The 23,486-nt window shown below is 36.9% G+C and overlaps 1 protein-coding gene across 3 annotated transcripts in view; it reads right to left on the bottom strand.

Moving 5' to 3' along the window:
• Positions 1-22,716, bottom strand: part of TTC29 (tetratricopeptide repeat domain 29) — a 241,490-nt gene extending 218,774 nt beyond the window's left edge. For 2 of the 3 annotated variants that reach the window (XM_047856370.1, XM_047856372.1), the window contains exons 1-4: positions 22,564-22,716; positions 21,867-21,914; positions 16,468-16,565; positions 14,362-14,445 (exon numbers count right to left, since the gene is read on the bottom strand). In XM_047856370.1, the coding sequence (XP_047712326.1) occupies positions 14,362-14,445; positions 16,468-16,559 (176 nt within the window). In that variant the 5' untranslated portion in view covers positions 16,560-16,565; positions 21,867-21,914; positions 22,564-22,716. Of the gene's footprint in view, positions 1-14,361; positions 14,446-16,467; positions 16,566-20,638; positions 20,763-21,866; positions 21,915-22,563 lie in introns of all 3 variants that reach the window. The other variant, XM_047856371.1, reaches the window with a different exon arrangement.
• Between the last annotated feature and the right edge of the window lie 770 nt (positions 22,717-23,486).

Genomic DNA, 23,486 nt, shown 5'->3' with positions numbered 1-23,486 from the left:
AGCCCCTCCCTCTCGGGCTGAAGCAACTTCCAGGAGATTCAAAGGGTTGGTGCTTTCCTGGCACCATTCTTTTCTCCTTCATTTTTCTCTTTTATACGCTTTGAAAGCCAGATTTTTTTTTTTTTTTTTTTTTGAGAGAGAGAGAGAGCGCGCGCAAGCACAAGCAGGGGAGGGGAAGAGGGAAAGGGGGAGAGAGAATCTTAAGCAGGGTCCATGTACTAGAGCCCAATGCGGGCTTGGTCTCACAACTGTGAGATCATGGCCTGAGCCAAAATCAAGAGTCAGAAGCTCAACCGAATGAGCCACCCAGGCACCACAAGATTAGGACATTTGAAAGCAATAGTATGTAGGGGGAAATAAGTCACCACTCATGCCCAAGGAAAGGTACAGGCACCAAAAAGACCTAGGAAGACCTTAAAAGTATACTTCAGGCTGATCCTTGGCACAAAGACAGAGTACAACAGTAAAACAAAACACAGCAAAATAAAAAGCAGCAAATGCTGTAAAAGTCGAAGAATCTGATTGCCAGAGTTAACCACATTATTAGATTCAAATGTCCAATTTTTAACAACAATAGCAACAACAGCAAAAATTACAAGGTGTACAAAGAAACAGGAAGGTATGGCCCATTCAAGGGGAAAAAAAAATAAGGCACTGAAACTGTCCCTGAGAAAGACCAGATGGCAGAACTACTAACCAGAGATTTGAAAATAACTGTCATAAAGATGCTAAGAGAATTATAGAAAGATGGGAAGTAAGTCAAGAAAAATATGTATGAAAAAATGGAAATATCAATAAAGAGAAAGGAAAACTAGAAAGAAACCAGAAAGAAATTCTAGAGCTAAAAAATACAATTAACTAAAATGAAAAATTAACTAGAGGTATTCAAAGGCAGATCTGAAGCAGGCAGAAGAAAGAATCAGTGACCTTAAAATAGGACAACTGAAATTTTCAGGTATGAGGGAAGAAAGAAAAGAGACTGAATAAAAATGAACAGAGCCCAAGAGACCTGTGAGACATGATCAAGTGGACCAACATATGTGTTGTGGGAGTCCCAGATGGCGAAGAGAGAGAGAGAAAGGGGCAGAAAAATTATTTCAAGAAAAATGGCAAAAATGTCCCAAGTTTTATAAAAGTCATGAATAAAAACATCCAAGACATTCAGTGAACTCTAAGGAGGACAACTCTAAAAGATCCACAATGAGACATAAAATCAAACTCTAAAAGGCAAAAACAAAGAGTGAATCTTGAAACCAGAAATAGAAAACCAACTCATTACAAACAGAAGTCCTCATTAAGACTGTAAGCAGATATCTCATCAGAAACTTTGGAGGCCAGAAAGTAGGTGGCTGATATATTGAAAGTGCTAGAAGGGGAAAAGAACAACAACAACATCCAGCAAATTGTCCTTCAAAAGTGAAGGAGAAATTAAGACATTCCCAGATAAACAAAAGCTGAGAAGGCTCATTACCACTGCAAGAAATGCTAAAGGGAGTCCTGCAGGTTGAAATAAAAGGCTACTAAATAGTAACTTAAAGCCATATAAAGAAATAAAGATCTCAGTGAAGGTAAATGCATGGTCAATTGCAAAAGCTAGTATTATTACACCAATGGTTTTTTTGTCTTGTACCTTATTAAGAGACTAATACATTTATAAAAAGACAATTATTACCCTAAAAGCTAGTATTATTTTCACTTTGATTTGTAACTTCTACATTTTGTTTTCCACATAACTTAAGGTTCTAATGTATTAGCAAAACAATTATTAATGTATGTGTGGGAGCAGAGGGTATAAGAGAAATCTCTGTACCCTCCCTTCAATTCTGTTGTGAATCTAAAACTGCTCCAAAAAGGGTTCTAAGCAAAAAAATGATTAGTATATGTTTTTTGGACAATGTAGAAAATTTAATTCTCTTATGCCCATAACTGAAAGGGGTAGAGATGGAGCTATAAAGGAGTAAAGTTTTTGTATGTTCATAAAGTTAATAAGCCAGTATAAATTCAAATTAGAGGGTTATAATTTTAGGGTGTCAGACATAATCTGTGGTAACCACAAAGAAAACAGTTATAGAATATATACAAAAGGAAATTAAAAGGCAATTAACATTGTTTCATTACAAAAAGTTAACTAAACAAAAAAAGAAGACAGTAATGAAGGAAATGAGGGACAAAAAAGCCAAAAGGCATATAGAAAATATATAGCAAATGACAGAAGTCCCTCCGTATCAGTAAATACTTCAGACGTAAATGCATTAAACACTCCAGTTAAGGACAGAGATTTGCAGAATGGATAAAAGAACATGATCCAGCTATGTGTTGTCTCCAAGAGACTCATTTTAGATCCAAAGATGAAAATAGGTCGAAAGTAAAAGGATGGAAGAAGATATTCCATGCAAATAGTAACCAAAAAAGAGCAAAGGTGGCTACATCAATGTCAGACAAAATAGACTTGAAATTAAAAAAGTTTACAAGAGACAAATCAGGACATAATACATCCATAAAAGATTCAATACAGAAAGAAGATATAATCATTATAAACATTTATACACCTAATAACAGACTATCGAAATACATAAGCAATAAACTGACAGAACTGAAGGGAGAAATAGATAGTTCTAAAATAATAGCTGAAGACTTCAATACCTGACTTTCAGTAATGGTTAGAACAAACAAACAAAAGATAAGTAAGAAAGAGAGGACTCAATAACACAATAAGCCAACTGGATCTAATAGACATATACAGAGCACTCTACCAATAACAGAATACACATTCTCTCAAATGTACATGGGACATTTTCCAGAATAGACCATATATTAGGCCACAAATTAAGTCTCAGTAGATTTATTTTTTAAAATTTAAATTTAAATTATACCAAAGTATCTTCTCTGCCCACAGCTGGATGAAGTTACAAATCAGAGAAGAAACTAGAAAATTCACAAATTTGTGGAAATTGAACAACATTCTCTTAAACAACCAATGGATCAAAGAAGAAATCACAAGGGAAATTAGAAAATGCTTAGAGATGAATGAACATAGCAAAATTTATGGAATGTGATGAAAGTAGTGCCAAAGGGGAAATTTAATTGTAAGAGCTTAAATTTGTAAACAAGAAAGATCTTTCAAAAACATTTAAAAACAAGAAAGATCTCAAATAAACAGCTTAATTTTACAATTTAATGAATTAGAAAAAGTACAAACTAAACCAAAAGCTAGCAGAAGGTAGAAAATAGCAAAAATTAGGGCAAAGACAAGTGAAATAGAGAATAGAAAAATAGTATTTTAAAAAATTAATGAAACCAAGAGTTGGTTCTTTGAAAAAAATCAGCAAAATTGAAAAACCTTTAGCTAGACTGACTAAGAAAAACAGAAATAAAACTCAAATTACTATAATCAGAAATGAAAGTAGGGACATTACTACTGATTCTACAGAAATAAAAAAAAATATGAGAGTATTATGAAAAACAGTATGCAATAAATTCAATAACCTAGATGAAATGGACAAATTTCTAGAAACACAAAACCTATCAAAACTGAATATGAAGAAATAGTAAACCTGTATAACTACTAATGATAATGAATCAGTAATCAAAAATATCCAAACAAACAAACAAAAAACCTGGATCTGATGGTTTCACTGGTGAATTCTACAAAAACATTTAAAGGACTAACACCAATCTTTATCAAACTTTTCCAAAAAATTGAAGAGGAGCAAACACTTCCTAACACATTCAATTAGGAGAGCTTTGCCCCTGATACCAAAGCCAGACAAAAATACTACAAGAAAAGAAAATTACAAGAAAACCAATATCCCTTATGAACGTTGATTTAACAAATACGAGTGAACCAAACTCAGCATCATATTAAAAGGATTATACATCGTGACCAAGTGGAAATTCCTCCTGAAATGCAAGAATAGTTCAACATACTAAAATTGATCAATGTAATATACCACATTAATAGAATGAAGAAAAAATTACTGCATGATCATCTCAACTGATAGAGAAAAAGCATTTGAAAAAATTCAATAAAAACACCCAACAAATAAAAATAGAAGGAAACTACATCAACATAATAAAAGCCATATATGAAAAACCCACAGAAAACAGAATATTCAATGATGAAAGACTGAAAGCTTTCCTCTTAGTTCAGGAACCAGGCAAAGATACTCAATTTCATCATGTCTTTTCAACATAATACTAGAAGTCCCAGCCAGAGCAATTAGGCAAGAAAAAAAAAAATAAAAGACATCCAAATTGGAAGGAAATAATTAAAATGATCTGTTTCCAGCTGTTGTAGAAACCTGGTGTAGAAAACCCTAAAGATTCCACAGAAAAAGCTGTTAGAACTAATAACAAATTATTAGGATACAAGGTCAATACACAAAATTCAGTAGCATACCTATACACTAATAATAAATAATTTGAAAGGGAAATTAAGAAAACAACTTCACTTATAATAGCAACAAAATACAAATGAAGGAATTAACTAAGGAGATGAAAGACTTATACAATGAAAACTGTGAAACATTGTTGAAAAAGTTAAGCAAGATATAAATAAATGGAAAGACATCCCATGATCATAAATTGGAAGAGTTAATATTGTTAAGATGTCAATACTACCTAAATCAGTCTATAGATTCAATGCAATTCCTATCAAAATACCAATGAGAATTTTTGCAAGGTAGAAAAATCCATCCTAAAATTCATAATGAATCCCAAGGCATCCTAAAAGCCAAAATAATCTTGAAAAAAGAAGAACAAAGTTGCACCCACTTCCTAACTTCAAAACTTACCACAAAGCTACAGTAATCAAACAGTGTGCTACTGGCATAAAGACAGACATATAAACCAATGGAATAGAACAGAGAGTCAGAAATAAATCTTCACATGTATGGCCAAATAATTTTTTATAAGGATGTCAAAACTACTCAGTGGAGAAGGGACAGTCTTTTCAACAATTGGTGGTAGGAAAACAAGTTTATCCACATGCAAAAGAATGAAGTTAAACCCTTACCTAACACTGGATACATTAATTAAAATGGATTAAAGACCCAAACATAATTTAAAACTATAATATGCAAAGAAAACTTACGGCAAAGTTTTACAACGTGGGATTTGGTAATGATTTCTTGGATATGGCATCAAAGGTACAGGCAACAAAAGACAAACTGGACTTCATGAAAACTAAAAACTTTTGTTATCAAAAGACATTATCAACAGAGTGAAAAGGCAACCTATGTAACAAGACAAAATAATTGCAAATCACATATCATATTATGGGTCAACATCCATGATATATAGAGAACTCCTAAAACTTAATAGCAAAAACCAAACAATTCAATTCAAAAATAGAACAAAGGACTTGAACAGACATTTCTCCAAAGAAGATATCCAAGTGACCAACTAATAAGCACATGGAAAGATGCTCAACATCACTAATCATTAGGGAAATGTAAATCAAAACCACAATGAGATACCACCTCATATCCATTAGGATGGGTATTGTCATAAAAGCAGAAAAAAATAAATGTGGGCAAAGATGTGGTGACATTGGCACCCCTGTGCATTGTTACTGGAATGTAAAATGGTACAGCCACTGTTGTGGCAGAATGGTGTTCCTAAAACAATCAAAAATAACATTACAAATTATTCAGAAACTCCACTTTTAGGTTCATAATCAAAAGGATTGAAAACAGGGTCCTTAAGACATAATTGTACACCCATGTTCACAGCAGCACTTTATAGCTAAAACATGGAAGTAACCAAGTGTCCATCAATGCATAAATGGATAAGCCAAATGTAGTATATACATACAATGGAATATTATTCAGCCTGAAAAAGGAAGGCAATTCTTACATATGCTACAACATGGATGAACCTTGAGGACATTGTGCAAAGTGAAATCAGCCAGTCATAGAAAGATAAGTGCTGAATAACTTTAGTTACATGAGGTATTTACATGAGTAGTCAAAATAATATAAACAGAAAGTAGCATAATGGTTCCTAGGAGTTGAGGGGAGCAGGTAAGGAGAGGTATTGTTTATTGGTTACAGTTTCAGTTCTGCAAGTTGAAAGTAATTCTGGAGATAGATGGTGGTGATGGTTGCACAACAGTATGACTTAATGTCACGGAACCACACACTTAAAAACAGTTAAGATGGAAAATACTATGTTATGCATATTACAATCTAAAAATCTTTTAAAAAGAGAATAATGTTGTACATTTCTAATGTAGAGTTAGGCATCACCTAATTTTGCTATACCAAAAAAGACTCTGATCTGGTAATATTTGTGGATGCCCTGGGAAAGCAAAAGGATATTTGTGAGCCTATATCCTAGTTTTGCTTTAAGTACTGAGAAGGTGACACTAGTTACAGTAACTCCAGTTTCCAGAACAGAAAACAGAATAGGGCGTGGGTATGAGCCAGGGGGTGATCTTTACATAATTGCAGTAATATCAACATTTTGAAGATTATTTTTTAGCCATAATGGAGAATGGAAAAAGGCCTAATTAATTTAGATATTCCCTTGCCTTCTTTCTCAATACAGACAGAATACAATATCAAAGACAAAACTCAACATAACAAAACCATCTTGCCACGTGAATTACAGGTGATGTGGCTAGGTCATTGCTCATCCCACTGACAGTTCTGATTGATTCAACCTCTCTGGTACCTGGGTGTTTATTTCCTTTTATCACTTTGTTCCTTGTTCCTGAAAGAGCAATTTTCCAAATGATTTCCAAATACAGGAGGGCTATTGTGCACTTTCAGGTTTACAAGCTATTATGGGAAAGAGCCACATTCTCTGGCTATCTTCCTTACATTTCTCAAACTGTAGGTTTATAAGTAAAGCAATCTTATTATAGTAATGGTAAGTTAAAGCAATTTGTAGAAATGTTTTAAAGGGGTTTGGAATAGCTCAGAAGACTATACAAATTGTATTGCTTGGTGTAGCATAAGTAAGTTTATGAAAAATTTACCATAAGTTGAAATAAAAAATATTTTCCCCTTGTTAGTTAGCATTACTAAGTTTGAAATTAAAAATTATTAAAAACTCTATCTTCTGGGGCGCCTGGGTGTCTCAGTTGGTTAAGCATCCAACTTCGGCTCAGGTCATGATCTCATGGTTTGTGAGTTAAAGCCCTGCATCAGGCTCCTTGCTGACAGCTCAGAGCCTGGAGCCTGCTTTGGATTCTGTGTCTCCCTCTCGCTCTGCCCCTCCCTGGCTCATGCTCTGTCTCTCTCTCAAAAATAAATAAATATTAAAAAAAAACCACACAAAAATCTCTATCTTCTGAACATGATGAAAATGATACCTAGGTAACAAAGTAAAATATGTAATTATACATATGTAAAGAAAAGTGATAAATGAATATTAATACCTAAATCAACACATAATGTTAATGTGAAGTATTTAGGTTATATATATTATTAGTAAATGCTTTAAAAGCAAAAAAAAAAAAAGATCAGTGACTGTTAAATAGCTAAAGTAAATGTTGTCTATATGTGTCTCTCATACAGAATTTCATTTAACTGTCATAAGAATTTCCTATTATCATTATGCTTTCCAAATGGTTGTGGAAATCAAAGATTAGAGAAATCAGATAACCTGCATAAGATCACACAGATATTAAGCAGCAAAACCAAATTTCCAACTGAGGGAGAAATCAGCTCCCATAAAAGCCACAGCTGCAATGTCGTCATTCCTGTGCTTTTGCCTTACAAAGATTTTTTTTTAAGTCTAATAGAGCTGCTAAGTTTAAACATCATATATGAAAATAATATTTTAAGGCAAACTTTTAAAAGACATAGACACATAAATGCCTAAGAAGTTGGCATTTGAAACCTTTCCTCCTTTTTTTATTTATTTAGACTTAGTTTTGATAAAACTATGAGATCCTCTTTGCATCTAGGGAACATTTTTTTTAATTTTTTAAAGTCTATTTATTTATTTTGAGAGAGAGACTGAGAGAGCAAGTGGGGGAGGGTCAGAGAGAGAGGGAGAGAGAGAAGCCCAAGCAGCCTCAGCGCTGTCAGCACAGAGCCCAACATGGGGCTCAAACTCCTGAACCATGAGATCATGACCTAAGCCGAAACCAAGAGTCAGAAGCTTAACTGACTGAGCCACCCAGGCATCCCTGGAACAATATTTTTAAAAGTTCTTTCCAACTACATTTCTTAAATTCCAAAATTTTAAATTTTATTAATATCAATATTCTTTAAAAAAAATTATGGTCAAAAAAGTCTTTCCCAGTTTCCCATTCTAGGGATCCACTGTGGAAACAATACTAGAATTTGAAGAAACAAACAAACAAACAAACAAAAGTTACCCATCCTCTGTTCCTATCAGTATTCCCTGCTATTGCTTAATTTTTGTATACTCATGATAAGGTAAGGACTAATTAATGCCTTTCCAAAACTTCAGAACATCAAAATCCTGTCTCTCTTTCTTGAATCAGTAAGACCTTAAAGCCCAGTCTGCTACCTGGAAGGAAAGAAGGGCAGCTTCCTTCCCTCTCTTTCCTGACTGTTCCTGTTAGTCATGGAGCCATTTATTTGTGAACTACCCTTTTCAGAAAGTTGATTTGCAAAACTCCATACAGAATTTAACTTGTCACATCACAAAAGAACAAAATGTTTTGAAGAGAAAACCAAACGATTTCACAAAATTATTTAAAGGTAAACAGGAGAAATGAAGCAGAGCTTTGAAAAGCACACCGAAGGGGTCTACATTCCCATGGTGTTACTGTGAACTATATCCTGAATAAACTTCACTCTGTCACGTATATTTTGATAACCTGGCCGTTGTGCAAATCCAGGTGCTACATTTGCTTAAAACAAGAGTATCTGTGGTTCATAAAAGCGTCTGTGGAAGACAATTTTGAGATAAACTCAAGATGAAAACTTAACACTGGCAAAATGCTAATGTACTTTAACTGCGTAAGTATAATACAATTCAAAATGAGGAAGGGGTGAAAGCCATTAAAAGATATGAAAATAAACGGTTCTTTGTCTCTACAACCCAAACTCATTGAATATGACAACTGACAGTCTAATGGCCACTTGTGCTGACAAAGTGACGCTTACTGAGCTTTAACTGATAATGCTGAGAGATGCTCTGAAAGAAAGCAATATCTTAGAGATGCACACATCTCTATTTGATCTAAATCTATTCTTCCATATAATAAAACGTGGTATCTGAAGAAGAAAGATTAGCACTCTCTGTCCCTTGATGGTTTTGTTTATTTGTATCCTCATACATATAGCTGAAGCTGTAAAAACTGCCCCCCAGAAATTTTTATTTGAATCTACAAACGACACTTTCATTACTTAGCTATTCAAAGCAATTACGATATGATAATAAGTGATACTTTCAATCCTTTTAAAAAATACAATATTCTGGGGCGCCTGGGTGGCGCAGTCGGTTAAGCGTCCGACTTCAGCCAGGTCACAATCTCGTGGTCCGTGAGTTCGAGCCCCGCGTCAGGCTCAGGGCTGATGGCTCAGAGCCTGGAGCCTGCTTCCCATTCTGTGTCTCCCTCTCTCTCTGCCCCTCCCCCGTTCATGCTCTGTCTCTCTCTGTCCCAAAAATAAATAAACGTTGAAAAAAAATTAAAAAAAAATACAATATTCTGACAATATAATACAGAACAAAAAGCAAAGCACAAAACCACAACAGGATCTTCTTTAGTTGTTAAAGGTGAGTCAAATATTATCAATGAACTATTTGCAGATTTATCTAAAAAAGTCAAATTGTCAGTGTTAATTATATTGTATGTGAACACAAAACGTGGAAAAAATGTACCTACTAGGCACAGAAATAATCCAGTCACTTAAAAAGTAATGAAGCATACTGAAATTCTTCTGCAAATGCAGATGATTAAAAAACAAACAAACAAACAAACAAACAAACAAACCCAGAAGCCCTTTGCTTTTGAACTACTTTACCCATTCCCAAGTAAAATGATCCCCCAATTGGATCTGGCCATTCCAGGAACTAGTCTATACTGTCTTGCTCAATTATTCATTTAAATTTTACACTCCTATTTGTGTATATAAGACACTTTTGAGGAGTTAAACTTCTTTGATTCAATATTCAAACCAGTTAACAAACAACATTGACCTGAAAATATTGCAAGCAAAGAATATTCCTAGCAGGATACCTATTTCACGGTGTTTATGTAACATTCCGTTCATTTATTCATTTAACTTGCAGTTGTTGGCTTCTGGCCACATGCCAGGGCACACAGAGACATGCTCCTGTGCCCGTGCAGATCTATTCTGCTGGGATGAAGACAGTCAAAATACAAACTCCCAATGCAAGAGGGGGACCAAATTATAGCATAAATAGAACCAGACGATTTGGCTGAGAGCAAGTATAGGTGGAGTGAGGGCTACTAGATTATGAGGTCAGGAAGTGGGAGACTGAAGGGGTCACATTACCTGCATGACAAGAAACAGTATCAGCAATAAGGCACAATGAGACGAATGAGTGGTGGGGAGAATGGGAGATGAAGTCAGAGAGGTCAGTGAAGTCCAGATCATGTACAGCAAAGTCCAAACAGTAAACCTTAGAGTTTATCATAAGAGCAATGGGAAGCTCAGGGGGTTTTAAGCAAATGAATGTCATAATCTATTTTTTTCAAAAAATGACTCTGGAAGCTGAAGTTTGGCAGAGTTAGAGGGGCTATGTGAAGAGCAGCCAGGGCTATTCTAGTGGCCATGGCAAGGGATGATGGTAGCTATGCAATGAGAGAAGTAGATGAACACAGAATATATTTTGGAATTACATCTGATAGGTCATAGAGATGGATTAGATGGGGGAGGGTAGTGAAGTCAGGGCAAAGGTCAAGGCTGCCTTGGTGGCATTTACTGAATATGGGAAACGCTGTGGGGAGAATATTTGTTGGGGGAGTTGAGGGAAAGTAGGGATAAATCAAGAGTCATTTGTGGTCATATTAACCTTAGAATGTCTATTAACAATACAAGTATATACGGAAAAGAGGCAGTTGGATATAAAAATCTAGAGCTCGGGGCTCCTACTGGCTCAGTTGGTTAAGCATCTGACTCTTGATTTCGACTCAGGTCATGATCTCACAGTTCTTGAGACCAAGCTCCACATCAGGCTCTGGGCTGACAGCATGAAGTCTGCTTGGAATTCTCTCTCTCTCCTCTCTCCTCTCCTCTTCTCTTCTCTTCTCTTCTCTTCTCTTCTCTTCTCTTCTCTCTCTCTCTCTCTCTCTCCTCCTCCTCCTCCTCCTCCTCCCCTGCTCACACTGTCTGTCTCAAAATAAATAAATGAATATATTTTTAAAAATTTGAAGCTCAATAGCAAGCTCAGGGCTGAATTTATAAATGTGATAGTTATCAGGATATTGTGATACTTAAAACTTTAAGAATGGATCCAAGGAGAATGTAGCTGGAATACAAGGCCTAGGATTCAGCCCTAGGACAACCCACCACTGAGAGTTTGAAAAGAAAGCCAGCCAGGAAAGACTAAGGTGGCACAGTCAGAGTTTGGAGGAAAACCATAGACCATGGCATCCTGGCAGGCACAAGTACACAGTGATCAATGGCAGAGTGCTCAACTCTATCAGATACTGTGAAGACATCAAGAAAGATGAATCCAGAAACATCGTCATTATATATTGTAAAAATGAAGGATGTTGGTCACTCTAAACAGAGAGATTTCTGTGACTTCTGGGGCTGGAAATCTAGTTAGAGTCAACTGATGCAAAGAATGGGTACAAATATTGAGACAGTGCTTCTGGTTGCTATGAAGGGTAGAGAAAAATGGGACAGAACCTGGAGGGGGATAAGAAGTCAAGGGAAACACTAAAGTCAATATGAATGCTAAGTGAGACTGATCCAGTGGAAAGGGAGAAAATGATGATGTAAAAGAAAAATGTGTTTAATTGCAGGAGAAAGTCTTGGAACAAGTAAGAGCGGATGGTATTCAGAGCACAAGTAGAGGCATCATCCTTAGACAAGAATAGGAACTTTCCACCCATTATGATAGAAGGGAAGTCCAGAGTATAAAGTTTTTGGGTTAGAGGATGAAGCATTATTTTGGGACTCACATTATTTTGGGACAGAGAGCACATACATATTATGGGATATGTATATCAATTATATAATGAACATGTATATAACCATCTTTATACACTTGATCTTAGCACCAAATATATATATATATATATATATATATATATATATGTATGTATAAAGCAGTGTATATAGAGATTTAAAGGTTTATCATAGATATTGCTTTTGTCTGACTGAAAATTTGATTCATCAATTTCTTCCCCTTTTATATTGAGGATCTGTGATGTACTAGTCTGGTCACTTTATAATGCTACCAAACAGAAAGCCAAACTCAAAATCTGTCTTCCTTGGTAGGTTTTATCCTGATTTCCTCTAGACCTTGAGGCTGCCCCTCATAATACAATCAGCACTCATTTATTCCATATTTGTTTCCTGTTTGTAAATATTGTTTCAAATAGAGACAAGGAAGGGGTCAAATATTTTATAATAAGATATCATTGTCTTTCCCCCTGTGAAAAACCTAGTATTAGATATAAAGCAGGCACTTGAAGGCTTGCTGACCAATTTATCTTTTTAGAGTTGAATGACTAATAAAAAGTTTTATGTAGCAATTCCTTGGTTAACAGAATATGCATAATTCCTGTGGCACCTGCTGAGTATTGCTGGGAGATGATGAAATAATTCATCAACTTTCTCCCTTACATGTTATTCAATTAGTTTGTCTGTGGCAAAGCCTAGAATATATATCAATCAAAAGAGTGAACTAAGTACAAGCTATCTTCCTATTAAGGTTTGCATCCACTATCTTAGCTTTGGTCTAAGAAAGTATGCAGGTGCAGGAAACTTTAAGGAGAATGCAGTTGTAAGGATTGAGATTTATCTGGTGCTACTTGTTTTCTGTAGCATATTAGGATTTGAAATAATTTTGGTAATACCTTTAATGAAAAAATATTAAGAGAATGCTCATCAGCAAAGCCTATTTTGCATTTTTAGGTCAGTTTTCTTCAGTGCAGACTGAAAGCTTAGCAGATTTTAAGTGCTGTATATGGATTTCTAGCTTGTTAAAATATCTGAAGCATGTTTAATTCCAAATTTAATTCCTACTTCTTAAGTCAATTACAAATATTTGTATATCATTATATTTAAATAAGAAGGAAAATATCACTCAGATATACTTTTCTTTCAAGAAGTATCATCAGACAATATTAACCTTTAATTTTAACCAACAGGTTACCATGGAAAGTTAATAAATCAGCAATCAGCAAAGCATTTAACCAGAGGGCCCATATACCACATATGGAAGTCAATAGCATTCCAAGGAAGACAGTGATTATAGGTACCGTAAAATTTTGTCACTCTATGAAGTAACTACTGACAGAATGAACTATTCCATTTTTCCACATTATATGCAAATTCACAAAGATAATATCTAATCAAATGAAACATATCAAGAGACTTGGAATTTTACACTTTGTGAAAATCTATACCAAAAATACTAAGAAAGCACTTTCAGTAGAATCCCACAGCACTAGACAATACTAGTAGAGAGGATGCTTTAAAAGCATTTATTGCATAAAATATTTTAATTGAGTCATCTAATGAGTTTCATAAGATGCATGTGCATTAAAATATTTCTATTTTTCAGTGCTTATATCTAATGATCTGATGATAACATAGCCACCAAGTCTACAGACAAGAAATATTAAACCTGTTTAGCTATTATTATAGGTTTTTATTCATTTCTCACTAACCTACACAGATTTTTATACTGTTTTTACTCAAACCATAAATTAGTTTCTAACGTGATAAAATGGCAAAGTTCGTGTTGTCCATTGATAAAATAAATCCAGACAATTTAGATTTATGTAAAAAGTAACCAATAAAGTACAATCCACTCATTCGTTTGTGGGTTTTTGGTGCGGGGAGGAACATATATTTGTAAGGAATTGTTGTTTTCAGTTGCTAGGAAAAAGAGATATGATCTTTCTCTAAAAGAAATTTCTCCCCATGGAGGCAATACACCTTAAAATGGAAGTTAATAAGCAATTAATAGCACAGACTTAACTAAAATATTGCAAATGTGAGAGTATAATATCTTGGTAAATATGAGAATTTTGAAAGCCATAAAATTAAAGACTTTGATATGTGTAAGATCAATAGACATGACTTATCACTATTTAATATGGGCTTTAATTTTTAAATGCCATGTTCCAATGAAAAAGTTGTACTGCACAAGAAAACTGAAATTTCAATAAAGAATCAAGACAAAAGAAACAAACTTTATATTAAAGTACCTTTAAGAGGTTATACTTACGCAGCAACCTCCTCTTTTGACAATCCTTTGAAATTCACCTCCAGATAATGATCTATGTCATCTTTTTCTTTGATCAACTGAGACCTAAATGAAATGGAAAGAAATAATAAAGCACTGCTTTATCAAGTTGAAAAGCTCCCAAACATATAAAATGCCACCAGGAGAAGAGAAATACTTAAGGTATAATACTATATATAATAAATGTTCTACAATAGCTATAGACTTAGGTTGTTGATTAATAATTTCCAAATTTTCATTTTCTTGAATGGAAAGGGACAGGGAAGAATATTAACTCAGTGTGCAAACAAATAAAGCACCAGTACATTAAAAGAATCAGCATTCTTAAGTAAATGGAGTTTTCTCCTCAAAGCTTATAAGCTCTTCCATTTTACTCACATTGCTTCACACTGTAACTTTCCAATACAGAAGTCATATTCTGTCTCACACTGGATTTTGAACTAAGAACACCTATTTGATACAAATGTATAAAATTTATTTGCTCTAAACATCACCAACTTTGCACTGAAATGTTTGAGTGGTTTTTTTATCACACATAAATTCAAATTATTATTATTTTTTTTTTTTAATTTTTTTTTTTCAACGTTTTATTTATTTTTGGGACAGAGAGAGACAGAGCATGAACGGGGGAGGGGCAGAGAGAGAGGGAGACACAGAATCGGAAACAGGCTCCAGGCTCTGAGCCATCAGCCCAGAGCCCGACGCGGGGCTCGAACTCACGAACCGCGAGATCGTGACCTGGCTGAAGTCGGACGCTTAACCGACTGCGCCACCCAGGCGCCCCTCAAATTATTTTTTAAAAAAGTGATTTTAAGAAGACTTTACTGAGAAATATATTACAGTTGTAGTGTATTTATTCTTCACACTCCCTTGCACCTTTAAAAACAAGCATACTACTAACATCCTGTAACAATGGAAGTACAGGCCTAAACAAGTATGTGTTTTTATTCAGAAGCTAATGTAAAATGTTAATACAAAACTATGCCTTAAATGGTGATGAAAAAAATGTTTTTTCTTCAATAAAATGAATACAAGAAATAGTTTTCTTTAAAAACTTTACTGTAGAGATGTGAGATTGGGCTGTGTTTGTGCTGGTGTTGAAAAGAAAATGAATCTCAAGCATTATAAAAGACAGGAAGAACAAGCTTTGCAGACTTTGTAAATATTCCACATTATTCAAAAGTAAAATTGAAAATAAGAATATACATATACCCTGAATTATGCATGCATCAAAAAAATCTGTTTTTCAAATTTTCTGAAAGGAAAATTTGATTTGCTATTATAAGGGAACTTTTATGTTAGTTTAGCTGTATGCATTTATTTTGGCCCAGGGACTTTGGTCTTTCCCAGAAATACTAAAGTATGGTCCTTCTCAAAAGATAGTAGTTTCGTAATACTTTGATCCTTATGCCTTGCAGGAAGTGAAAAGTTGGCATATGAAATAAATAATCAAACCTACACAAATTATTTATATTAATAAATAATATTTGCATCACTATAACTCAATAAAGCCATAAATGGCAATTTCTAAGGAACAGTTTCTAAATTCACATTAATACTTAGGACAAAATACATTGTTCTCTGTCCTTAAGTTTCTGCATGGCAGCTCCAGGAGCTCAGCAGTCCTTCATGTGTAGCAGCATTTTCAGGCCCCAGGATCATTTCAGTTCCTAAATCTTGCCTGCCAACTTACCCCAGCAATAACACTGGGTTCTCCTTCCTCCAAAACGGAAATCAGCACTCAGGACCTTTGGATTAGCAGCTATCCACCTTTCAGTCCTAAAGCCTCTGCTTTCAATTCTCCATCAACATCTTAAAAAGCAAATATATCTCCAATGTTTTATAGGACCATGATATAATTAGAACAGGAAATAAAACAATCAAATGAGCACTAGCTTGCTAAGCAAATAAATTATTAATATTTGGATGAAGTTCATCAATCCTTTTGAAACAGCAGACCTGAATATTCTGACTATAACAATATACTTTTGTCTTTAAACAATTTTGTTTTCTGAGATGTGTTATTGACATTTCTTACTGCAATCAATTCATTCTGTAGGAAAAGAAATGAAAACCAGGGTCACGTACCTTGGAATTGTGCTGGGGAAACATGGCAGCTTCTGTCTGGCTAAAGATGTAAGCTTTGGGTGTGTCATGGGCAGTGGGGGCAGGGTGGTCATTTTAGACTACAAAAAAAAAAAAAACAAAACACAAAAACAAAAACCAGAAACAGTATTTTAACGAATGAATCTTTCAAATAATCCTTTAAGACATAATTAGAGATCCACAGTCTGTCATCTTAGCTGAGAATGCCTCTGTATGTAGAGCTATAGCTCTGTTATTCAGGAAGGATACTCACTAAGTGGATTCTGCAGGTTGCTTCTCATTATTTTCTTCTACTATGTGCCTTTTGGCCAATTTATTACTTGTCTGCATCTCTACCAACAATGGATAAGGAAAAAATCTGATAAATGAATTGAAGATTCAGACAATCAGGGGCTTTGGTAGGAGTTTTGTTAAGGGACATGGTTGCAATTAAAGAGCGAAGATTTTCAGGACAGCTATAGATTTCAAATGCTCATGCTTTGCTTTCCTGTTACAATCAATAATTGAAAATTGCTCATACTTTGCTGCTTTCTAAAAACTTTCTCACTCACAAATAAAGGCTTTAGAAGTGATGGATGCTAAGACTGATTCTCAACAAGGAGACAGCTTCCCCAAGAGGCACACAGCTACCATAGTGTAACAAATCACTTCAAAATATAGAGATCCAGAACAGATTGTTTAAAACAACCATCATTTTATCATCTTTCACACTTTTTGTGGGTCAAGAATTAGGACAGGGTACAAGGGATGGCTTTTCTTTATGCCGTGATGACTGGGGCCTCTTCTGAGAAGACTCAGAAGTTTAGGGGTAACTCAATGGTGGGGGGCGGGGGTCAGAAATCATCTGTGTCTTATCCCTTGTGTCTGGTAATTAAAAGTATTAGCTGTGACCTTAACAGGCTATTTTCCAGAACACTACATTTGGCCACCTCATATGGCTTTGGCTTCCTCACAGCCTGGCAGCCTCAGGCTTCTCCCGCAGCAGCTCAGTGCTCCAAAGACAAGTATGCTGAAGAAGAGCCATGGAAACTATATCCACTTTCAGAGCTTGGCCTTGGAAGTCACATAGTACTGCTTCTACTGGGATAAAAGTCCTGTTCAGATTCAAGGCTAAAGAACATAGATTCACCTACTGATGGGAGAGTATCAACACCACATTGTATGAAGAGAATGTGGGATGGAGATATTGTTGTGGCCATCTTTGGGAGATGCAATGTGTCACAGCGGGGAAGGTAGCTGAGCAATAATGAAGGTGGGTCTATAAAATCAAGTTATCTAAAAATTACCCTAAATAGGAAGAAGTGTGGACACAATGTCTGTGGACGTAGAATGGAAAAACTGTCACATGCTGCAAGGGCTTTCAGATGCAAAAGAACACACATTTCTACTGTTAGAGAGGCATCTAAAAGGCCACAGCCTCTTGATTCCACCACCATGTCCACCAGTTGTGATGTCTATCCTAAGCCTCACCAAACAACTGAAAGGCTTATTTTAGGTTTTAAGTCACTTACTTCCAGCATTTACTACATGTGAGACCCAGGGTAAAGCACTATCAACCTGGGCCTTAAATATATTTAACAGATATTTATTGAGCTACTACTTGGTGCCAAGTACTGTTCAAGGTGCTAAAGATATAGCAGTGAACAAAAAAGATGAAAATCTCTGATCTCACAAAATTTACATTATAGGGGTGATGTGGGGGAAAACAGATAATACAGAAACATACAAAATATATATAATGTCCGATGATGATAAGATCTACAGCAAAATATAAAGCAGGGACCTAGAAATTACCCAAGTGCTCACCAGTAGTGAAGGCATAAATAAGAGCAGAATGAGATAAAGTCAAAGACATTAATGAGAAATTTGGTAGTGTTCTGATGGTGTAAGGTCTTGAAGATTACTATAAAAACTGACTTTTACTCTCATTAAGAATCCTTTGGAGATTTTGAGCATAGGGGTAATATGACCTGATTTGCACCTCGAAAGGATCAGTTTTGTTTCCTTTGAGCTTAGACTACAGGGGATGAAGGGCAGATAACACAGGCCAGCTGGGAGGCCAGTTGTTATGAAATCTGGGTGAAAGTCGATGGTTACTCGGGGAGAGGTGGAGGTGGAGAGATGTGGTCAGATCTGGGATACAGCCAGCTATGGACAGCCAAGGTACAATATTCCTCTAGTGCTACAAAGCCATGAGGGAGGGAGGTGGAAGAATAATAAGACTTGAGGGAAAGTTTTTGAAATAAATGAAAGATTATGAAAATAATTTTTTGCATAATTAAAGAGAAGAGTATTTTTTTGTTAATTTTTTTAATGTTTATTTATTTTTGAGGGGGAGAGAGAGAGAGAGAGAGAGAGAGAGGCAGAGCGTGAGAAGGGGAGGGGCAGAGGGAGAGGGAGACACAGAATCTGAAGCAGGCCCCAGCCTCTGAGCTGTCGGCACAGAGTGTGATGCAGGGCTGGAACCCATGAAGCATGAGATCATGGACACTTAACCGATTGAACCACCCAGGTGCCCCGAGAGAAAATGTAATGCAGATCAGTGTCATGTTTTACATATGATGGAATCCTAGCATTACCCAGATTATCAGGGCATGGTATGATCCATGAAACAATGTCCACTTACTTTTAAATAGTTACAGCTTTAAAGCACACTGTCTGAACAGCAAATGTTATTTAGTCCTTTCCTACTTCATAACTTCATAATATAGTGACTTCTTTCGTAAATAAAACTAAAAAAAAACCCTACTCTTCTGATCAGATGTCATATTAACTAGTTGAGTTACTTGGATAACCAGAACTTACTAAATGGCAACATTATGTAGAACATGTGGTATGAGGTTAAGGCCAACATAAAGATAAATCTCATGGACAGGTTTGAAGGCATACCAAAGGCTTCCCCAAGCCCATCTCTGATGAGCCTATTTCAGAGAAGCTAAGAGTCGTCTGATGTTCCACAGTCCTCTGATGTTACAGAGCAAATCTGGGCCATCTCAGCTCTTAACCCTCATCTGTCTATCCTTAATGGATTTCTAAAGGGACAGGAGAAAACAATGACTGTGTTTGTTTCAGTTGGGGCATTTCATCCTCTATGAATTAAGACAGTTCTGAGAGCCCCCACTTTGCTTGCCAAGGGCACTGGGGCAGGAGTGATTTCTACATAACTGCAAGGGCCCTTGAAGGGTTCATCAAGGAGTTTCAAAATGAGGAAATAGTACTTGTAATTCTCCAAGTACTAGAAAGATCCAGCTGCTTGTAGACAGAAAGAGGCACCAAACCCCAGAGTGCGATCCAGCCAACAAGGTATGTAAAAGCCACCCCCGTAAAGTTGGGCTGTCAGTATGTGATGTAAAATTTATCCTTTTTGATGTTTACTTGGGTTAGATAATTGTTGTTAGAAAATATAAGCATCTAATGAAATCAAATGCAAACGCCACACGTGGAGAGGAACATGTCTTCTTTGTCACACATATGAACCGCGATTCTTTTTTTTTTTTTCAATATCTGAGTCGTTTCCTACCATTAACGTTTCAGCTGCCAGTTCCTTCATTTTGCTCTCCTCTGATCTGAGAACATTAGCAGCAGGAGCACCTTTACTCTTAAATTTAGTTTAATGTTAGTATTGCAAGCCCTGCTGGCAAGCCTCAAGGCACAGACTCTGAATGGGGGGTGGTCAGAGCTGAATGATAAAGTGGAAAAAAAAGTTATTAACTCAATGTTGGAAAAAATAGGCTCCAACCAAACTGTGTTGTAAAGTTTAAGCTCAGAGTTAGGGTGAAAGTTGAGCAGGCTCCCCCCCTGCCTTAAACCCCACACACGTACCTGGCTTATGCCTGCTGGGAAACGGGATGTTGTTTTTCACAATTGATTCATGGTCACATAAAGGTATTTTGTTCTACACAACAGGTAATGTGTGAACTGAATTTTATGGCACATAACATTTGATATGCATCAAATATTTAAAGGTTTCCTACAACAAATTTTTTTAATCTAAATAATCACCATCTCTTTTGTAAGTTCAGTCTTATTTATGCTGAATTTTGTTAAAGTAGGAAGTTGGTGCTTTCTAGCAAATAGAAGCAGCCAAGAGGAAAATAAATGAGAAAAAACGCAAGCATGCTTAGGGACCTGTCATTTTAGTCTGAAATTATACCTGTCAAGGAAGCCCTTTGCTCTTTGCTGATATGAGTTGTATCACTTTCCTGGTGTTGGACAGACAGTGTTCCCAGCTCCTAGGTGAGCTCCACCGAGCGGGACGAATGGTTCAGGGTGGCTATCTGTGTTCAAGCAGAAATGGAACACATCCTAAACAATGCGCTGTATCAGGGCTCTCCTGGTTCAAGACCACAGAGGAAATCACACAAGATGGGTGTGACTGCAGGAAGGGAATGGTTCCGATCCAGGCACATGGAGACAGAGAATGTGAGGCACCTCTCTGGCTGGTACCAAAACCAGCTTCGCTCCAGGAGCCGAGGGTGAAGCAGTGTGTGAGGAGGACCCAGAGGCAGCTCTCCCAGTACCAGCAAGTGGGCGGTGCTGCATATGGCACCAAGGGTGCTGAGACAGAGATCAAAAGGCCGCCTGAAGCCATTCCACTGTTGGTATTCAGAAGAGATTTGGTGGGTTCTTTGATCTGCTGGTTGGCTCTTGTATCACGGTTTGGCCCCCACATGCAAAGACAAATGAGAATGGAGAAATACAGGATGAAAGGTTTAAGAGTGCTGGGTCAGGCTGAACGTGTCCCATGGTGAGAGTTTAAATTTCTGCCCCCCAAGTAAAATTCTTCAAAGAGTAACCCTCCTCCTCCTGCCCAGAGATGCCCTCATCAGGAAACACAAAGAAAAGGGTAGGCCTAGCACTGAGTAGACAGAGGCTACTTGGGGAGTGAGGAGGTCTGAGGCCGACTACCATCTCTAGAATTCAATCACTTTGGGATGTGAGAAAGCCGACAGACCACAGCAAACAAATTTATTATTTGTCATCAAGAGAATTCAAAATAAATATGATTTTCCGATCACCAACAAAACCATTTGTAAGAATTAGAACTGTTCACGTTATCACCATAAGCTCTTTTTACTATAAAAGCTTAAAGAAAACTTTAAATAAATACTAAATAAATACTTTAAAAAAAGTATCAATAATTATGGTCCTGAAAAGGGTAAAAGAAAGTCACACAAAGAAGCTGAAAGAGTTGCTCAACGTTTATCCCTTGTATCATAATTTTTAAACACCTCTAGCACTCAGTGGTAGGTCATGAGCTAGGTCATTAAATAAAATAAATAGAAATCAGACATTTTCTACCAACTGACATTTCTTGATGATGAAATCAAAATATAAAGCAGGAAAAGTGTTGAAGGCAGGCCATGTTTCAGTTGACTTACATTCGGAGATTACTGCTGAAGGTCTCTCCAAGGTTTACAGACTTCAGTCTGAAAATTAGGAATAATAATAGCAAAGGAGAGAAGAAAAAAGTTACAAATCAGTTAACAGAATAACTCCTCTTCCTGTCCCAAATCATGGAATAAGAGTCACTCATACAAATAATACCAAGTACCTAATGTGTGTTTAAATGGACGTTTTCTTTTAATACCAAAATGTAGTCCCTAGGGGAGAATCTAATAACTAATTCAATGAAATGCCAGTACATCTGAATTATGTATATGTATTAATATATTCCAATACAAATGTGGCATTAGGGATAACAATTTGATCTCTCAAACTTATTAGACACTAAGTTATCTTTACTCAAGCAGCGGGCACCTCAGTTCCCTTTCTGTTCCTACTTAGTCCTAAACGGGACTAGTAATTTATTCCTACACCGGTTTATTTTCCCACTGCCCTCAGAGGGTCAGGTGAACTGGGAAGCAGGAAAAGCGCCTCTCCTGGCTCCTACTTCTATCCACTTCTTGAGGTTAAATGGCGAGGGCCTCTGTTCACGAAGCTTGAGAAGGCGTCTACACACTGACGAAGGAAGGTCTGCTGGGGTCACGAAAGGGACTGGACTGCCTGGAAGAGCAGCCCGCCTCTCCTGCGAACTGTTAAAGTCCTGCCCCGAGCTTCGCCTCAGCCGTCACGAACCTCGGTGGGCTGGCCCCGTGGGGCAGTTCTGGTTTTCCGTTCCGCCGAAGTGTGATCCCCACCGGTGGCAGGTGCTGGGCGCCGGTGCTGCCTCCTCTTCCAGCAGTTGTTCGGAGACCGGGCACAGTCTGCGCGGAGAGAAGGGACGCGGGAGCGTCGCCCGGGATACTGAGGGGGTGGGGCCGGGCTGGTGGGGGCGGGATTAGGCTAAACAGGGTCTCGGGATTGGGGCAGTTCCAGATTCCTCGGGCACGGGGGCGGAGCCTGGTGGGGACAGAGCCTACGAAGGCTGAGCGGGACCTCCAGATCTATCTAGCACGCTTTTCAAGCAAGGCAGCTTTCAAAAGTTTGTGGCCGCTTTCAGAAATTAGTTCAACTGATCCAAGGGTCTCCAATTTGCCGCCTGGAGTCATTTCCTTCATGGCGCCTCATTCTTAATATTTTGCTACATTTCCCTGATCAATGGGAAAGCACTCAGCTTGTCATTCGTGACCCCCGTGACCTGATGCCACTTTAAGGAACTGGAAAAGTCATTCATTCCCTTCTTCCTCAGCCTTTGTTGTAACCAGAACCATTTTTGCCCTGCCATCCATGAATACCTTTTCCACTCCTGTCTCCAGCAAGATAGTCCAATTTTGAGTTGTGGTGAGTGACAGACTCAAGATCTCCTGTTCATAGAATTTTCCTGCACCCTGTCTTATTATTACTTTTTAAATTTTTTAGCTGAAACTCAGGATTTTATATTTACATTGACTAAATGTCAGCCTATTAATCTCAGCCCATCATTCCATCCCGTCTCACATGTGTAAGTGCAAAGAAGTGAGCTTTCTTGCACATTCTCTCATATGTATATAGGGCAAGAGGGTGAGGGTTGTTGCTTATTACTTCTCAAATACAGACGTGCTGGAAAGTGAGGCTTTTAT

The sequence above is a fragment of the Prionailurus viverrinus genome, chromosome B1 (genome assembly GCF_022837055.1).
Source record: "Prionailurus viverrinus isolate Anna chromosome B1, UM_Priviv_1.0, whole genome shotgun sequence".
NCBI lineage: Eukaryota > Metazoa > Chordata > Mammalia > Carnivora > Felidae > Prionailurus > Prionailurus viverrinus.
Note: the sequence above shows the minus strand (reverse complement) of the source record. Positions and strands in the feature narration are given on the sequence as shown.